At 41.1% G+C, this 17,148-nt stretch overlaps 3 protein-coding genes across 3 annotated transcripts in view; all 3 read right to left on the reverse strand.

Annotated features, from left to right (window-relative positions):
- LOC108596675 (5-hydroxytryptamine receptor 1A) overlaps positions 1-17,148 on the reverse strand; it is a 57,114-nt gene that overhangs the window by 28,892 nt on the left and 11,074 nt on the right. The window lies entirely within an intron of this gene.
- On the reverse strand, positions 9,885-12,368 carry LOC108596674 (trichohyalin). Its single transcript, XM_017982685.1, has 2 exons — positions 11,453-12,368; positions 9,885-11,400 (listed from the first exon to the last, which is right to left on the reverse strand). Exons 1-2 carry the CDS (start codon positions 12,252-12,254, stop codon positions 10,166-10,168), a joined length of 2,037 nt encoding a protein of 678 aa, XP_017838174.1. The 5' UTR covers positions 12,255-12,368; the 3' UTR covers positions 9,885-10,165.
- Positions 13,220-16,342, reverse strand: LOC108596673 (trichohyalin). Its single transcript, XM_017982684.1, has 2 exons — positions 15,458-16,342; positions 13,220-14,580 (listed from the first exon to the last, which is right to left on the reverse strand). Exons 1-2 carry the CDS (start codon positions 16,263-16,265, stop codon positions 13,304-13,306), a joined length of 2,085 nt encoding a protein of 694 aa, XP_017838173.1. The 5' UTR covers positions 16,266-16,342; the 3' UTR covers positions 13,220-13,303.

The following is a 17,148-nucleotide window of genomic DNA, read 5'->3' on the forward strand; positions in this document are numbered from 1 at the left end:
ACACATGCGCATACATATGCATATATGCATGCAAATGCCGTTTAAGCTTAACTGTTTTTGAGTGACTCACAAAGGACTGCACAGTCACCCACAAAAGCTGCTGCCTGCTCAAAGCAATTTATCAAAACATTGGCCAACAATAGCGAGAGAGCTTGCAGCAAGCTGCGCCACACACACAGACACACACAACACACACACACATAAAGGATATTCAAAACTACTTTAACTTTATGTGCACGTATGATTTGAACACGTGTTAACAACATAAATGCATAACAAACGGCATGTAGGTGAAAAGAAAAGAAAGTAAAGAAAATAACAGCGACATGTGTTGTTCATGTTCAAGTTGGCGAAGAGCCGAGCGCTCTTGCTCCTTTCAGCCGGCTAGCTAGTTGGCTAGCATAAATTGCAGACTTGCTGCCAGTTTAGCATGTTAAAGTGGCTAATTGCTTGAGTAGAGCGTGAAGAGTCTTTTTAAATGAAACTTAAATTTCGCTACTTCAACTATTGAACTATAAATAACAATTGTATTTTATCCTATTTAATTCTAATTAACTAGCACTAAGCCAGAGCAGAGTGTGAGAAGTGTTTGAAAATCTTAAACAGCTTTAAAACATTATTTTAAATCAATGCCAGGTCTATTCAAAATTGAATTCAACTTTCTCTATTTTATTTATTTATTTACAAGATTATTTAATATACAAACTAATATAAGAACTAAAGATGGTGAGTGCTAGCTACTAAGGCCATCGACTCTACTCTATTTTAACTATTGAACTTTAACTAACAATTTTATTTTATCTTATTTTGTTGTGAGTAACTAGCACTAAGTCAGAGCAGAGTGTGAGAAGTCTTTGAAAATATTAAGCAGCTTTGAAGTCTTTTTTTAAATCAATGCCAGTTCTTTCTAAAATTGAACTCAAGTCTCTCTAACAACTTTGGCTGTGATTCTCACTATTTATACAAAATTGCTAAATGTATTTAACATAAAACATTTTTGTACACTTCATTGTAAGTTTGCTGTTCATAGATAAAAGAGTAAAACAATATGCGACTAGAGTAAGGAACAACATAAGGTATTAAACTATTCAGGCTATTTCTAGCTGCCTACAATCTAATAAGAATGAAGTTCCTTATAGTTCATATAAGGAAATCGCTTGTTAAATGTGTTTTGTATTTAATTTTGCCAGCACATGAATTCACACTACAACAATTAGCATGAAAGTCCTCGCACTTGGCCAGTAGCTTCACATTTTTATAGCTTGAATTTGAATAGGAAAATATGTTAGGGCTTTAAATCAAGATCACAGCGTGGCTTAGCATGCACTTTTGTAAATATTGTGTAAACATATGTGGGCACAGGCATCAATGGGCGCAGTGCTGTGCACAAAGTCAAGGAAACTCACAAAGCAAACTCGTTGCCTCTGGCTCTGGTCCACTATGAAAGCAGCTGTAAAATAGTTTTTTAATATCCTCTAGCCATAAGCATTGTGGGCTTGTCACCTGTAGACAACTATGATTGCCACACACACACACAAACACACGCACACATATGTTTTAACAGCTAGCATACTTGTGTGTGTGTGTGTGTGCAGCTCCTTAGTTATTCCTACTCGACCGTTGCTATATACTAAGTATTTTTACTTATTTTCTCATTTGGCTTGCGGAAATTTGCACTGTGTGCTGCTTTGGCTTTGCCCAAGTGACTGTCACTAAATAAACTTTGATTTTGCGGTAGTGCACTTTTTAGCCTCAAGCCAAGTCATTTAAGTTCGGGTAAATAATTTCTAGGCCAACAAAGCACAAGCAGCAGCAGCAGCAGCAGCAGTTGCTGTTTGCTTAAGACTTTGCCGCAAACTTTGCACTTTCAAGTTCATTTTCACAACCGCATTGCTTGCTTAGACATAGAACAAGGTGTTTGCTACAATTTGCAGACAATTAGAAAGTCTCTGTGTGTGCGTGTGTGTGTAGTTTGTATAATAATAACAATGTTTATAAATGCTGCTTGCTTTGTTTGCATACAAAAGGAATTTAAGTTAGTGCTAGCGAGCTACAAATTTTCTAGAAATTCAAAACATGCATTGCATTTATTATTAGAATTCAATATTCAATATTGAACTTCTACGCAGCTGCTAAATTCCTAGAAATTTAATTTCATTCTTGCATTTTGCTTGTGCATTCATTTTTCAGCTTAACTTTATTTTGCTGAATTACGTTTACTTCAAAGTAATTGCTTCTTTTTTCTAGCTAACTATAGCGCTATAAAATTGATCAATATGCAAGTAAAGCATATTGCAAGCTTAAATATTGACTGGCAAATATTTGACGAGAGCAAACGCAAAAGCTATGAACTCAAACTCACTTTACACTTGTCAATTCACATGCACTCAGCCCAACACTCACTCATGTCAGACAAGACGACGACGACGACGACGAGACAATAACAACAAAAAAATCAACATGTCGAACTTTTTTATACGCTTTTAATATTATAAAAGCTTTCTTGTTGGCGCACTAAATCGCTTGACTTGGCTAAACTGAAATATTTGGTTGTTCACCTGTCGCTCTTAAGTATTGCAAATAACATTGTCTGTCTATGTGGCAGCTGCTGCTGCTCGAAGCTGCAAGCTGCAGCTTTAACGGGGATTTAGCAAGTTTGCAACAACTTGTTGTTGGCCTTAACACTTATGCACTGTGGGTTATTTTGACACATTTGCGGGTATTTGTGCTCAGAGCATAAATTTTTATTAAAACTAAATGTGCAATACACACAATTTAAACAGCAATAACTTAAAGTAAATTAAATTAAGTAAGTAAATAATGCTGACTTCCTATTAATATTACTGTGCTTGTTTTGATACATTTATGTATAGTTTTTGCTTGGTATTGGCATTACCAGACTAAAGCGCAGAAGCTTCAAGTATATCTTGCAACAAGACCAATCTGAACGCTTACAAAAAATGATTGGCAACAGGCAAATAGTAAGGAGTGAAACAATAAAATAATAAGTATTTTGATATGTAATTCACTAAAATAAAAATATATAATGTTGCTGAAAATTCTAGCAAAACCATAAATATTTTTGTACAAAAAATTGCCAATTCTTAATAAACAATTAAGGTTCGTTAACGAAAACTTTTTTAAACCGTACAGAGTTGTGATTCAATATAAAATAAATGTTATGTGTGTATCAATAAATAAAACACATAACATTCATTTTATATTGAATCGTTTACTCTGCACGGCTTGAAAAAGTTTTCGTTAACGGACCCTAATTGTTTATCAAGAATTATCAATGAATAATACACACATAACATTCATATTTTTTATTGAATACAAATTCATATGAATAACATAAAAAAATTTGAACAGATTCAACTGATTGCAGCTACTCAATTAATAAATCTATTTAGTTTAAATAAACTAAACAAAAACAAAATGTTACATTATGAAAATGGAGCAACTTTGACTCTTATACAATACAATATAATTTTAATTTTATATACAATTCTTACAATTTTAGAATACACAAGCGATTCAAAACTTAATTCTTAACATACAATTTAACTAATTCAGTGAAGCGATTTCAATGAATCTGGCTATATATATATTTAATGTGCACATATCTGTGTCTGACTAAGTGGCAACCTTATTGCGATACTTCAGCTGATGGCACACATTAGATATTATAAATAAATTTATCTGTACATGATCGATAAGAAGTTGTAGCTATAAATTTTCTTGGCTTGATATTTAAGTATCCTAAGCCTTAGCTTACCAAAACTGACAATAAGCTCCACGGTGCTCATTTTTCTACTATAAACCACATATAAATTAAAGTTTTTTGAAAGCATTCTCATGGGCTTAAGGCAGGCCACAGCCACCTGTTGTGCCCAAGAGAGAGAGAGAGAGAGAGAGAGAGCGAGCTGGTGTGCATTGTGGCATGCCACTTAAAAGCAATAATATTTATTTGCATGCCAAAAAGAAAATAATAATAGTAGTAAATGCAAGTGTGCAACGCTTGCTTGCCGCACATGCTGGCATGCAGTTTGTAGTTTGTGGCAAGAAGGAATATTCGAGTTGCATGCCACGATTATGCCATAAAATGTCTGCAGCAGCAGCTTGGCCTTAAATGTATGTAAATTCAAATGTGTTCGAGGGTGTGTGTCCCACATGTTGAAATATCTAGTTGCCCTGTGTATTGAGCATGGGCCAGGGCTGCATTTGTTTGCTTATTATGTTATAACGTACACGTACGCATACTTTTCAAACGCACTGTATCGGGTCACGTAACATATCGCATAGCGCCACGTAGCTCAAGACTTTTGTGCTCAAAAGTGTTTCTAAGCGTGCTGCTGACTTGATCTGACGAATATTGCGCATACGCACAGTTGGCGCAATTAATATGCTGTCATGCAAATTTATGCACTTGTTTACATGCAGCATTTAAATGACATTGTTGCAACTAAAGCGATTCAGCTGCAGCTTGTAATCTTATAAGGCGCCAACAAAGTTTGCCCACAACTCAATTGCAATTGCATTTATCGATTCCTTTGCTTTACTATTTCTCTGTGTGTGTGTGTGTATTTGCTTTGATTGACTTGCCAAAGCTTGCACTTAATACAATAAGAGCGTGCTGTTCAAGTTTTAAGCGCATAACGAAACGAACGCTGCAAATGCACGCGAGCTAATTGCATTAGAAACTAAGGCATGCACTTAAGCTGAAGCAGTAAAACTTGAAATTCCAAGTGCGCAACCAAAAAATATGGCAAATTTAATATTTCATTAAATATTTGCATAAGTAAGTTGCCAAAGTCTGCAGCAGTGTTGGCATTTAAGCAGTTTTACAGCTAGACGTGTTGACATTTGAAAAACATTTAAATTGCATTGGATATTTAGCTAAATATTTTATTAAGTTTAATTACAATTTTTGCTCTCCCAAATAATAATTTATTTTTAAAGAAAATTTTTTATAAATATATAAATAGACTCTTAAATATTGTAATGTCGAAAATAGTTTTCAAAACATTTTTAAAAATATAAAAATGGTCTCTTGTGTTTTGAAATGATGACAAGTAAGGTTTGTTTTGGGTCTTCTTTTGATTGAAGACATCTCTGAAAGCTAAATGTATAAACTAGCTAATAAGTTACATTTTTGTTTCAAGGACATTTTGAATGCTTGGTAGAATATTATTAAGAGAAGGTTGCTTTTAATAAAAATAAGAGCGGATTTGCTGAAGTTGCAGAAATTTCGTATTGAAATTAATCACACAATTCACGTTAGAGTAATTATTCAGAATGTATAAAAAAAAAACATAAACCCTTCTTTGCATTTAAAATAGATAAAAAATAAACTAGCATTTTTCTAGCTATTTGAACTCATGAAATTCTGTCAACACTGAAACACGCTTTAAAAATGTTTTCATTTGAATCAAAGTTATTAAACAAACTTATTTTGCATAAAAAATATTTTTCTTGCCTTTTTTAATGCAGTTACTGCAGATAAATGAAAATTTTACAACTGGCAGTCAACGTGTTTATTTTTCAGCTACATATGCAAGCATTTTAAGGTTGCTTTTGGCGCATAACGGCAACTGGCGAACCGTTACATTTATTTTACACGCACGCCCACGTTTTTGTGTGTTTGTTAGTGTGTGTCTGTGTGTATTGTCAGCGCTGTTGTCGCTGCCACCTGTCGCCGGTGGCGTGGTAACTGATATTTCAGGCCAGCTTGCACCTTGGCTTGATGCCGCCCACATGGCGTATGAGTCATCTACATGATGTGCAACTTGTGTTTTATTTGTTGTCGTTGATGCTAGCAGTTTTTTTTTAATGTTGCTGTTGCCGCAGCTGCCGCCACAAGTTTTGCCAAAGTAAATTAAATTTCTGCTCTGAGTTTAGCTTAAATGAAAACTTTTCGTTTTGCCAAGCACTAGCGCACTCAACGCCCAGCCACGCCCCCTTGCAGCTAACGACAGCCTGTTTTAGTTTAGTAGGATCTTAATTAAAACGCGACTCAACGCGAACGCAAACTTAAGTTGTCTGTCTGACTGTGTGTGAGCGCCTCTTGATGCTTAATTAAAATACTTATACGACATGTTGTACGCTGCCGCCTTGCCTTGTAGTATATATGTCAACAGCTGCTAATGCCACACCTGGCTCCAGCGCCAGCAGCTGCTCAGCAGGCAAACATTTTGTATTTCTTTTTCGAGTGTTTTGTGTGCCGCTTTTCTTGCTACTTGCGTGACACTTGCTACTTGTGCAACAGCACCCCTAAAAAAAAAACACACAACACACACACACACACTAAAGTAAAGTAAGTTTTCAGCATCGTCTCGTGTCTTGTGCTAAAAAGTGCGCAATCCATGCTAATTTGCCAGGCCACGCTAAATGACAGCCCAACAGGCAATACAAAACAAGTTGCCAGACACTTGCTTTTGCTTTTATTTCTGAAGCGCCAGCAACGGGATTAGGTTCAGCACAAATGTGAGAAGCTTGCATTTGAATCATAATTAATGCATTACTATAATATGCAGTACGATTAATATTTATGAAAATAATTGAAATGTAATATTAATTAATAATAATACTGTGGCAAGAGAAGTCCCTTTGATAATTTTTAAATTTAATGTTTATGTTCTGCTTTAGTGACTTGTATTTTAAATTAATACATAGCAATGAATACAGCAGCTCAGAAGTGAAGGAAAACTAAGGTATCAAACCTAAGGTATAAACTATTCAGACAAGATTGTAACCACATAAGAGGGTAATTCTGAATAAAACTAAGAACACAATTTTGTTAAGTCTTATACAAATAAATTGATTTATAACCCTTTCAAAACGAACGCATGTATTTAAAAGGATTCAATTTAATCAAATGTTCACTGTTTAATAAACGGCATTCAAATCAACCTCAAGCAAACTTAAGATAAACTTCGAGCTTCTTGGGGAATCGTTCAGTTCGATTAGTGAAAATTAACGAGTGGGGACTAAAAACTATATACAACACAATTACAAACAAAGGGTAACTAGGAGATCTTGCGAGTAGGGAGATCGCTGGGGTGAAATCTCTTCAGCCGTCGGAGGGGAATGGGGTCAACGAGATCGCTCGCCAACGGATTTGGGTGTGCCGCTAGCCTATCCGCATATCGGCTGCTGTGGAAGTTAATTTGGTCACCAACCAAAGTGAGCCTCAGGTCTCGCTCGATGACGTAATTGGAGACGTACCACGGCATCCCGGATGCATGCCGCGCAGCTCTTGATTGGACGACTCTCAGTCTGTCCAGTTGGCTTTTGGAGGCGGTCCCCCATACTTGGATGGCGTACGTCCAGGTTGGTGTAAGGACAGCTTTAATCAAAAGCACCTTGTTTTTTATGTTCAGCTTGCTGGAATGCAGAAGCCAGTTGAGCTTTTTTAATTTTTCGAGCGATTTCTGCTTGACGGCCGTAATGTGGGCTCTCCAGATCAGCGCCCGGTCCAGGTGTACGCCGAGATAGCAGTGTGATGTGACGCTGTTAATCACTTCTCCGTTAAAGGTGAGGCCTGAGCAAGTTCCTCGTCGCAAAGAGAACGTGACGCATGCCGACTTGGAGCTGTTAATAGCCACATTCCATTTAGCAGCCCATCGCTCCATTGTATGCAGCCATTCCTGGACTGCATTGGAGGCGGTTTGCAATGACGCATGGGATGCAATCATAGCTGTGTCGTCAGCGTAGGTGGCTAGGAGCAGGTTCACCGGGAGGCCTTCTTCGTTGTTACTAACGGGGGCTGGGATGTCAGCAGTGTACAGCGTATACAGGAAGGGTCCAAGTACACTTCCCTGTGGTACGCCTGCACATATCCGTTCCAAGCTGGATCTTGAGTCCCGCACTGCAACCTCAAAGGTCCGGTCGGAAATGAACGATCTTAAAATGCAGTAGTATGGTTCAGGAAGCAGATTTTTGATCTTGTACAGGAGACCTTCGTGCCACACCTTGTCGAAGGCTTGTTTGACATCTAAAAAGACGCCAACGGAGTATAGCTTGTGTTCAAAGCCATGTGTAACATGATTGACCAAGCGATGGACTTGTTCAGGGCAACCGTGTGACTTCCTGAAGCCAAATTGGTGTTGTGGTATAATATCTGTTATCTGCGGCAGCTCCATTAGGCGACTTAGCAGAATCCGTTCAAAAATCTTGGAGAAAGTCGCTAGCAAACTAATTGGGCGGTACGAATCTATTTGCGTTGGTGGTTTGCCGGGTTTGGGGATCATCACAATCCGCGCACGCTTCCACTGCTTTGGGAAATGCCCTAGTTTAAGCATGGCATTAAATATTTTAACAAGGGCTAAGACTCCTTTGCGTGGAAGACATTTAGCAGCTCTGTTGTCAATACCATCATACCCAGGGGTCTTGTTTAGCAGCAGCGCCTTTAACTGCAATGAGACTTCTTGCGGTGTAGTATGTCTCATATGGCGGGCTGGTTGCACTGGAGCATCTAATAATCTTGCAACTTCTTCACGGTGGGTGTCGTCCGTTAGTTGGAATGGAGTGAAGGTGGAACTTAGGTGTGCAGCAAATGCATTTGCCTTGTCTTCATCCGACTTCAGCCAGAGACCACTGTTGCTCAAGATGGGCGATTGGAAAAGCGGCTGTCTTTTAATATTTCTCGTTAGCTTCCAAATTGAAAAATCACAGTTATTGTCTGTGCCGGCTCCTTCCAGCAGGGTGTCGAGGTTCTTCTGTCGGGTCTTGGCAAGAACCCGACGCAGCCTGTTTGTAATGCTTGCAAGAAGCTGTTTAGTTGCAGGATCACCTGACACTATATACTGCCTTCTGAGGTGTCTTTTTTGGTTCAGCAGTGCCCTTGCCTCCAAGGTTAGTAGGGGCGCTCTTCTAACAGCGGGACTGGATTGGTGCTGAGTTGGTGTAGCTCGTTGCGCAGCCTCACAAATCGTGGAGGTGAAGGAGTCAAGATAGGCTTCCAGCTCATCGCAGGTGTTGATGGGTATATTGAGTAAGACAGCGGCTTCTATATGTGCTTTAAAAATGCTAACGTTTGCTTGGGGTGGCAGCATTTTAGCAACTCCCTTGAAAAATTGAGCATCTTCATCCAACTCAAAGAGCAGTGGGAGATGGTCAGAAGACAGCTCAGTCAGTACTTTGACTTTCACTTGTTGCTGTCTGAAGCCTTTTGAGATGCCAAAGTCAATGGCACTGGGAGTGGCGCTCATACGATAGGGATAGCAGGTAGCTTCACCAGTTGCTACAATGTCGATGTTCTCATCAGATAGGGCAGAAGACAGAACCCTTCCTCTCGCACACATTCTATAGTTACCCCACCATCTATGCTTGGCATTCCAGTCGCCTGCCGCAATAAACTTATTGCCGAGTTGAGTGAGAAATGGCATAATTTCAGCCTCCGTCCACCTAAAGGCAGGAGGGCAGTACACCGAGGCAACCTTAAAATTTCCTCTATTTGCGGAGAGCTCAATGGTGACAGCCTGTATATGATCTTCTGAGTGTATGGATGAATGTTGATGGGAGATGGATGATCTTATAAGGAGGAATAAGAATGAACCGGGAAGTATGAGATCTCTGTTATTGCTTGTTTCTAAGGTCGGCAGCGGCTGCTTTCGATGCATATGGTTATTTCCTGTCAGAGCGCTTTGACTGCTGGACGTAAAAAATCAAGTTGGCGATGTCTGAAAGTCATTGGCGCCCTCTTTGACTTTTGTATGTGCGCATGTGTAAATGCAGATAAGCAGCTGAGCACAAACTGCTCTTGCTATCCTTTTCTTGCCTGCTTTGCTATTGATATTGAAATATACGCACCAATTGAATTTCGCGAGCCTTATATAAACTCATTTGATAAGCCAAAACAAAGAAAAGGTCGAAGACTAGTTGAACCATATTTATTGATTGTTGCGCGTTAAATAAATTTATTTAATTCTACATCAGCGCACGTCAGCGAATCTTTTATCTAGTCCAATTGCCTATGCAGATCTCTATTCTATTCTCTCATACACAAAGAAATTTAGCATGGGCGATAAGCAAAAGTGAACTTGGGTGATAAACTTGTAAGAAAATACAAATTACAAATTAGTATAAAGTAGCTCAACTGCTGAAAGTCTGTAACTGAGTCTCTGACTAAAGCTTAACTCTTCTATAGTGTAGTCTGATCTAGCTAACGCCAAACGCGAAACCGATTTGTTTCATTGTAGGGCAATATATAGCGCGAAGCTTGAACGCCGCCTTTGGCTCTGTTGGTGGCCAAGTCCGAGTGCTTGGAGCTTTGAGCTGCTGGTTTGGGCAGCTGCTCAATGTGCTGCTTGGCTTGCTGCATGGCTGTGACCACTTCGGGATGCTGCACAACAAAAGTCTTGGCTGGCTGCTGCTGCTGCAGCGGCTTGGCTGCTTGGGTGACCTGCATGTTGGCTGGACACAGTTTGATGGGCGGCGCTTCGTCATAGCAAACGCTGGCGCAGTCAAATTCAGAAATATCCTCCATGGCCGGAATGCCGCGATGTTGCATGCACTTGATGGCGCCTTGGGCAATGCACTCTTTGTAGGGCAACTCCTCGGCGGCCATTTTGGTAATCTTAATGCAGTTGTTGAACAGCTCATGACGCTCCTTCTCCTGCTCCTGACGACACTGCTCCTTGTGCTCGTATTTGCGATAAGCCAAGTCGGCCTTGTCATGAAATCCAGGCCAGCAATAGTCGCGCAGCCGACTGCGCTTCACGCCGCGTCCCTCCGGCACCATGTCCAGATCGTTTTGACGCTTGTACAGCTCCGCTGCCTTGGCCAGCGGAAACAGTGGACGTCCAGTTTTGCGACACTTGCGCATTTGCTTGACCACCTCGTCAAAGAAGTAAACATCTTCAGCCAAATTGGGATCCTCCTGGCAAGCGCCCATGCGCATTAGCTCATCGCGACGCTGCTGCAGGAATTCCTCACGCTGTCCAAGCAGCACAGACTTCAGCTCATCCTTTTCCTGCGCCAGCTTTCTGCGCTGTATAGAATTGAAACGTTTATTGATCTCAGCGTTCTTGAATCTCTCGGCAATGGCAAAGCGCTGCAGTTGCGCCGCATGCTGCGCTTTAAGCAGCGCCTGCTGCTTATCCTCCAGCTCATAGGCACGACGCTGCTTTGCCAGCTCCTGCAGTTCGCACTTGCGACGCGCCTCATCCACTTCCACCTCAAAGGCATACTTATCCTCCAGCTGCTGCTCTGACGCCGCCGCCTCTCGCTCAGCCGCCGCATGCTTCACTGCTATGCTGTCAATATGCGCATCTCGCTTGCGTATCAACTCAGCGCGCATGTCCTTGACCTGCTGATTGTAGCGCTTGCTAAGCCTGCGCTGCGCTGTGGCCGATACGCAGTGCAGTCGATCCTCTATGGCCTCGCAGTTGCGATTATCTAAGCATTAAACATTAGGCATGCGTATACTTAATATAGCAGCTTAACTTACATGCTGCAATTTCAGCTTTTTCCTTCAGCGCCTCCTGATAGGCGCGTCGACAAAACTCGCGTTTCTTTTGCTTCAGCAGCTTCGCCTTTAGCTGCTCCTGCTCCTGCAAACATTTGTACTGCGCACGTTCGATTTGTATTTCGACCGTGTCCTGCTCACGCTGCTCCAGTCTACGCTGCTCGCGCTCCTCCAAGCTCTTGCGCCATTCCTCTTTGAGCAGCGCAGATTGCGCTGCTGCCTTATCCTTAATCTGCTGCTCTGACTGCAGTCCTGGCGGTATTAGCGACTCGGGGCATAGCTGCTCATCGCGACGCTCCTGCGCCTGCGTCTCCTCCGCAATGCGTCGATTCACCTGCTCATTGTACTTGGCCTGATAGGCAGTGTCGCTTACGTAAAGCGCGCAATGCAGCGCTCTGGGTCCTGGTTTCATATTATTCAGCAGTTTATTGGCGCGCATAATGCGCTCCTTGCGCATTTGTTCGTCCTCCAGCGCCACCTGGCGATTGCGTATGGCAGCCTCTTTGAGTTCCTGCTCGAAGCGCAATTGACGCTCCTCATCGATGCTGCGAGTTGCCTTAACGACAAAGCATTTGTACAATGCCTCGTGGCCATCCTTTAGGTATTGCAAATAGCGCTGCTCCTCCTCCACTTCCTCGCGCTGATCCAGCTTCAATTGCTGACGCGAGTGATCCACCACATCCTGAAAGCGCTTCTTGGATATGACCAAAGGCTTGCAACCTACGCGATGTTGCAAGTAACCCACGTGTGCCGGTTTGGCCAAACATGCCTGGTACATGGGCATTGTGTGTGCGTGTGTGTGTGAGTGTGTCTGTGTGGGTTTACTTTTGTTTAGGGTTACAGTTTCTCAAGTGTGTGTTGAGTTTACCTGACCTGACAATATGTGAAGTGTTGGCTAATCTACTGGACTACTATGTTATAGCAACAGGTTACGTTGTAAGTTAGTTAAAAAGTTGTGGAGTTGATTGCAAATTAGGCCAGCAAGACTAAGCTGAGTACCAAAAATTTCTTCCCAGCAGCATTTTATATAATGCAAATTACCAACTTCTTCCAGTATAGACACTAACTTAGTTGTATATTTAGCATAACAAACATTTAAATGACAGCTACAATAATTTGTTTAAGTGTAAGGCTATTTAACGAAAAGCATATTGAAGTCATTAAACAATTAAAAAGCTTTGAGCTGTAGAATACGATGGTTAAACCAGCTTAAGCGACTTCAATATATAGCAACTAAAAATATTTTGGAATTATTTATTATAATTCTAGCAACTCATTCACTGCTTGTTTAAGCGGCAACAGTCCAAGCACTACTGAGCTGCCAGTGGCATCGCTTGCCGCCCACTTGCCAGCGTCTGTCCCTCTCAAATGCTTGGAGAGTGTTTTCGCGCACGATCGCTCAAGTACACTGCTGCGCTGTGCTCATAAACTAGTGAGCGGCTCGCCTTTGTTCATATGCGAGCATCTCTCAGAACAGTTCGCTCTTGCGACTGAACGAGAGCAATGCGCCCAGCCTCACACAAATTGATCCCAATGCACAATAAGCTGAGCGCAAGCGACAGCAATTGTTTGGCTTATGCTTGTTGTTATTTATTATATTATATTATTAACTTAACTTAAGTTCTTGTATTAACTGCCAAGCCGCAATTGAAAGCCTTTTAGTCTTTAATGAATTAGCTGACAAATTGCTTGTCGCTTATCATCAAGAAAAGAAAACACATAATGAACTTATTTTTGTATTTATGCCTATCCCTATTTATTAAGCTAATTCTATTACAAATATAACCTACAGTGCTAAATATAAAGTAAACTAAATGTTTACATAATAATAGGCTAGCGCCATTCGCGAAATCTATTGGAATTATTATAAGGCAAAATATAACGTGAGTTGTCGCTCACTTTCGCTAACGTTTGTGGTTTTCGCAATGTTGCAACGAAATCGGTTCGTGCAACTTTCGGCTTAGCTGGCCTATGCGCTCCCGCTGCTATGCGAACTAAGCCGCTTGTTGAGGTCTTTGCGGGCACAGGCTGCTCCGGTGGCTTACAGCAGCGTGGATCTGATGTTTTCATAAAGTTCTTGGGTGAGATTTGCTGCTGCGCTGCTTTGAGCACCTGCATTTCGGGTGGACATGGCTTATGCAGCGGCGGATCATCGTAGCAAACGCTGGCGCAATCGAACTCGCCCACATCCTCGCAAGGCGGCATGCCGTGTGGATGATGAAAGCAGCGTATAGGACATTCCACTTGACACTCGACGTAGGGTTTCTCCTCGGCTGCCATTTTGGTGATCTTAATGCAATTGTTAAAGACCTGGTGACGATCTTTCTCCTGCTCCTCGCGACACGATTCGCGATGCTCGTACTTTCTATAGGCCAAATCAGCGAGCTCATGATAACCCGGCCAGCAGTAGTCGCGTAGACGACTACGACGCACCAAGCGTCCCTCCGGCTGCATGTCCAGCTGATTCTTTTTGCGATAATTAGCCGCGGCAGCAGCCACTGGAAACATGGGTCGACCCTCTTCGCGTGATCGGTTCATCAAGCGCACTGCCTCGTCATAGAAGTACACATCGTCCTGCAGATAAGGATCTGCCTGGCAGGCGGACATGTACATGCGCTCGTCCTGTCGCCGCTTCAGATAATCATCACGCTGTCCAGTCAGCTGTTGCGCCAGTTGCGCCGTCGCCGCATCGCGCTTGCGCTTGCTGCTCTGCTCAAAGTAATCGTTGACCTCGGCATTCTTGAAGCGTGTGGCAACTTCAAAGCGTCGAATTTGTGCCTCACGCTGTCGCTTCTCCTCCAACTGCTTGCGCTCCTCGGCCTCATAGGCGCGCCGCTTGTTAGCCAAGTCCTCCTTCTGACACTGACGACGCGCCTCATCGATTTCCACCTCCAGTTCATATTGCGCCATGTAGCCGTCTTGTTGCTCCTGCTCCTTGCGCTCCTTCGCCTTCATCAGCTGTCCAACGCGTGCGGCACGCGCATCCCGCTCGCGTATTTTAAGCGCGCGCATCCTCAGCACATCCTCATTGAAGCGTCGATCCAGCTTCCGATGCGCTACGTTGCTCACGCAGTTGAGACGATCTTGTATCGAATCGCACATCTTTTCGTCTAGTATTAATATAAAAAATTAGACAAAGAGCTCCAAAACTGTAGTCAAGGGCGTAAGCAGTGGGAGTGATTATATCGTCGAAGATCTATTTACACTTTTAAAAAATAATAGCTTTGTTTTGGGTCGAGAGGTGGAACAAAACTCAAGTGCAGACTAAATTTAGTAAGTAAGAAGAAAACTAAAATGTAAGTTTTACAATTTTTTTTTATAGACCCTTCTTTTTCCTAAAACTTTGCTGTTTATTATTTTTTAAGCTATTGGAGCAATCTTGATACTTTTGAAATAAAAATTTAAGTCTATTCAATTATATTTATGCAAATAATTTTGAAAAATTATTTCAAGGCAGAAAATACCATAAGTTCTAAGACTGAATTTGGTTATTTCCACTTTAGCAGTTTTGCTAGTATACACCGATGTATATCCACTTCCGGGACACCTACAATACTTAATAGATCCACACGTATAATAATTTTACAATATTTTTTATAGACCCCCCATTTTGTTAAAACTTTGCTGCATGTTTTTATTTTAATTATTGTGACATCCTATCTTTAAGTTCAATCCAATCAATAAACAATCAAAGCTTCGATGCTCGTTACATTAAGCAAAACGTTGGAGGCTCTTAACTAATTATTGAAATTAACAAAAATTTAATGAATAAGTGATTCTAACAAAACATCATTAAATTTAACTTTAAGCATGGATCGCTGGACCGATCCCTCTTGTTAACAAAGATCAAATAAAATAAGTAGAAGCCGAAACTAGCAGCTGAAAAAGACTTAAACAGCTTAAACTTATTTTTAAGCAAGGCAATGGTTAATGTACCTATCTCCTCTCTGTTCCCCCCTGAGTACACCCTACTCTGTTTCCACTTACATTTCAATCTCTTGGCCTTTTCCCGCATTGCATCGTGATAGGCACGACGGCAGAACTCGCGTTTCTTTTGCTTTAGCTGCTCCGCTGCCTTCAGCTCCTTCTCATGCAGACACTGATATTGCGCACGCTCGATTCGGCACTCGCAAATGTATTCCTCCTCCTCTTGCTGCTTTTGCTGACGTCGCTCTAGCAGATCCTTCATGAAATCAGCGCGAAATGCTCGCGTGCGTTGCTCTTCCTCCGCCTTGATTTGCTCCTCGGTAATTTTGCCAAATGGTATGAGCGTCATGGGACACATGCGATCCTCCAGCTCACGCTGCTTGCGCTCCTCCTCGGCAATGTCGCGATTCACTTTGTCGTTGTAGGTTTGCTGATAGAAGCGCTCGCCCAGCAGCATGGCCTGCTGCAAGGCACGCGGCCCAGCCTTCATATTATTCAAAAGGATATGGGCGCGCAAAACGCGCTCCTTGCGCATCTGTTCGTCCTCCAGTCGGACCATGCGCTCGCGCACTGCGGCATCCTTGAGCTCCTGATCGAGTCGCGCCTGCTTCATTTGCGCTATAGTCAGCCGATCCATGTTGGTGAAGCGTTTCACCAGCGCCGCATTGCCCGCCTGCAAATATTGATTGAAGCGCTCATCCTCCTGCTGCTCGGCCAGCTTCTGCTGCTTCTCCTCCATGCGTGATCTGGACACAACGCCATTGTAACGTTGCGCCGATATGACCACGGGTGTATATCTATTGCGTATTCTAATCAATTCAGTGTGGCCTAGCTTAGCGCCACAAGCTCTGTTGAATCTTCTATGCATGTTTATAACAATATGTATATAGCTTTGTATATATAATATATTTGTTTATATGTTGCGACAAAGATGCTGTTGCTTTGTTTGTGTATACGGTGTGTATATTAATATTTATATTGATTTTTATATTCATGTAAACTTGACATTGAAAAGTTAAGCATATGTTGCCATATGTTTGTTCTAAGCCGGTTTAAGCTGCGTTCGATTAGATTTGACCCCTTTCAGGAGCTACAATTTTTGCCTGTATGTTTAAAATATTATAAAAATTTAATAATGCTGCATTTTGTAAAAAATATGAAAGCATTGCCATTGATTGTAAAACTAAATAAATGTTTTTTAACGTTTAAATAAATCAATATTTTGTTTACTTACTTTTGAGCATAAGAAATAATTGAATTTAAGCTTTTAAGTTGAATATTAAAATAAAAAAATTTTAATAATGTCGCTCTTTGCTTGCTTAAGTTTAAATATTTATATTTACAAATGCCAAAAAATAATATCAAGATAAGGCGATAAGCACAGATCTTGTATAAGACATGTTTCTATAATTAAATGATTTTTTATAATATGAACATTATTAACTAATGCTAATCGATATAAGTCTATAACGCATGTTTCCATAATTAAAAGATGCTATATAATCTGAAGCTTATTATCTGCTAATGCTAACAAAAAGTTATGAATTATTTATCGTTATTATTATTTAATGCTAATGCTAACTTTTGCTGTCTGTTCTGCTTTTCTTGCCTCACATATTTAGTTTTTGTCGTTTTCTCTAAATTTTTTTTGTGGCAACGCTGCTTATCAAAATCACTTTGATGATTTTCTTTTTATAAACCACAAACATTGCTTTAAAGTCTAAATCTTCAAGTCGTGCGCAATGCATGAC

The sequence above is a fragment of the Drosophila busckii genome, chromosome 2R, assembly GCF_011750605.1.
Source record: "Drosophila busckii strain San Diego stock center, stock number 13000-0081.31 chromosome 2R, ASM1175060v1, whole genome shotgun sequence".
Taxonomy (NCBI): Eukaryota; Metazoa; Arthropoda; class Insecta; order Diptera; family Drosophilidae; genus Drosophila; species Drosophila busckii.

Coding starts and splice junctions, on each gene's coding strand:
- LOC108596673 (XM_017982684.1), bottom strand. CDS start 16,265: ATGCATAGAAGATTCAACAGAGCTTGTGGCGCTAAGCTAGGCCACACT. Junction 14,581..15,457: donor AAAGGCCAAGAGATTGAAAT/GTAAGTGGAAAC, acceptor TATTAATACTAG/ACGAAAAGATGTGCGATTCG.
- LOC108596674 (XM_017982685.1), bottom strand. CDS start 12,254: ATGCCCATGTACCAGGCATGTTTGGCCAAACCGGCACACGTGGGTTAC. Junction 11,401..11,452: donor AAAAGCTGAAATTGCAGCAT/GTAAGTTAAGCT, acceptor TTTAATGCTTAG/ATAATCGCAACTGCGAGGCC.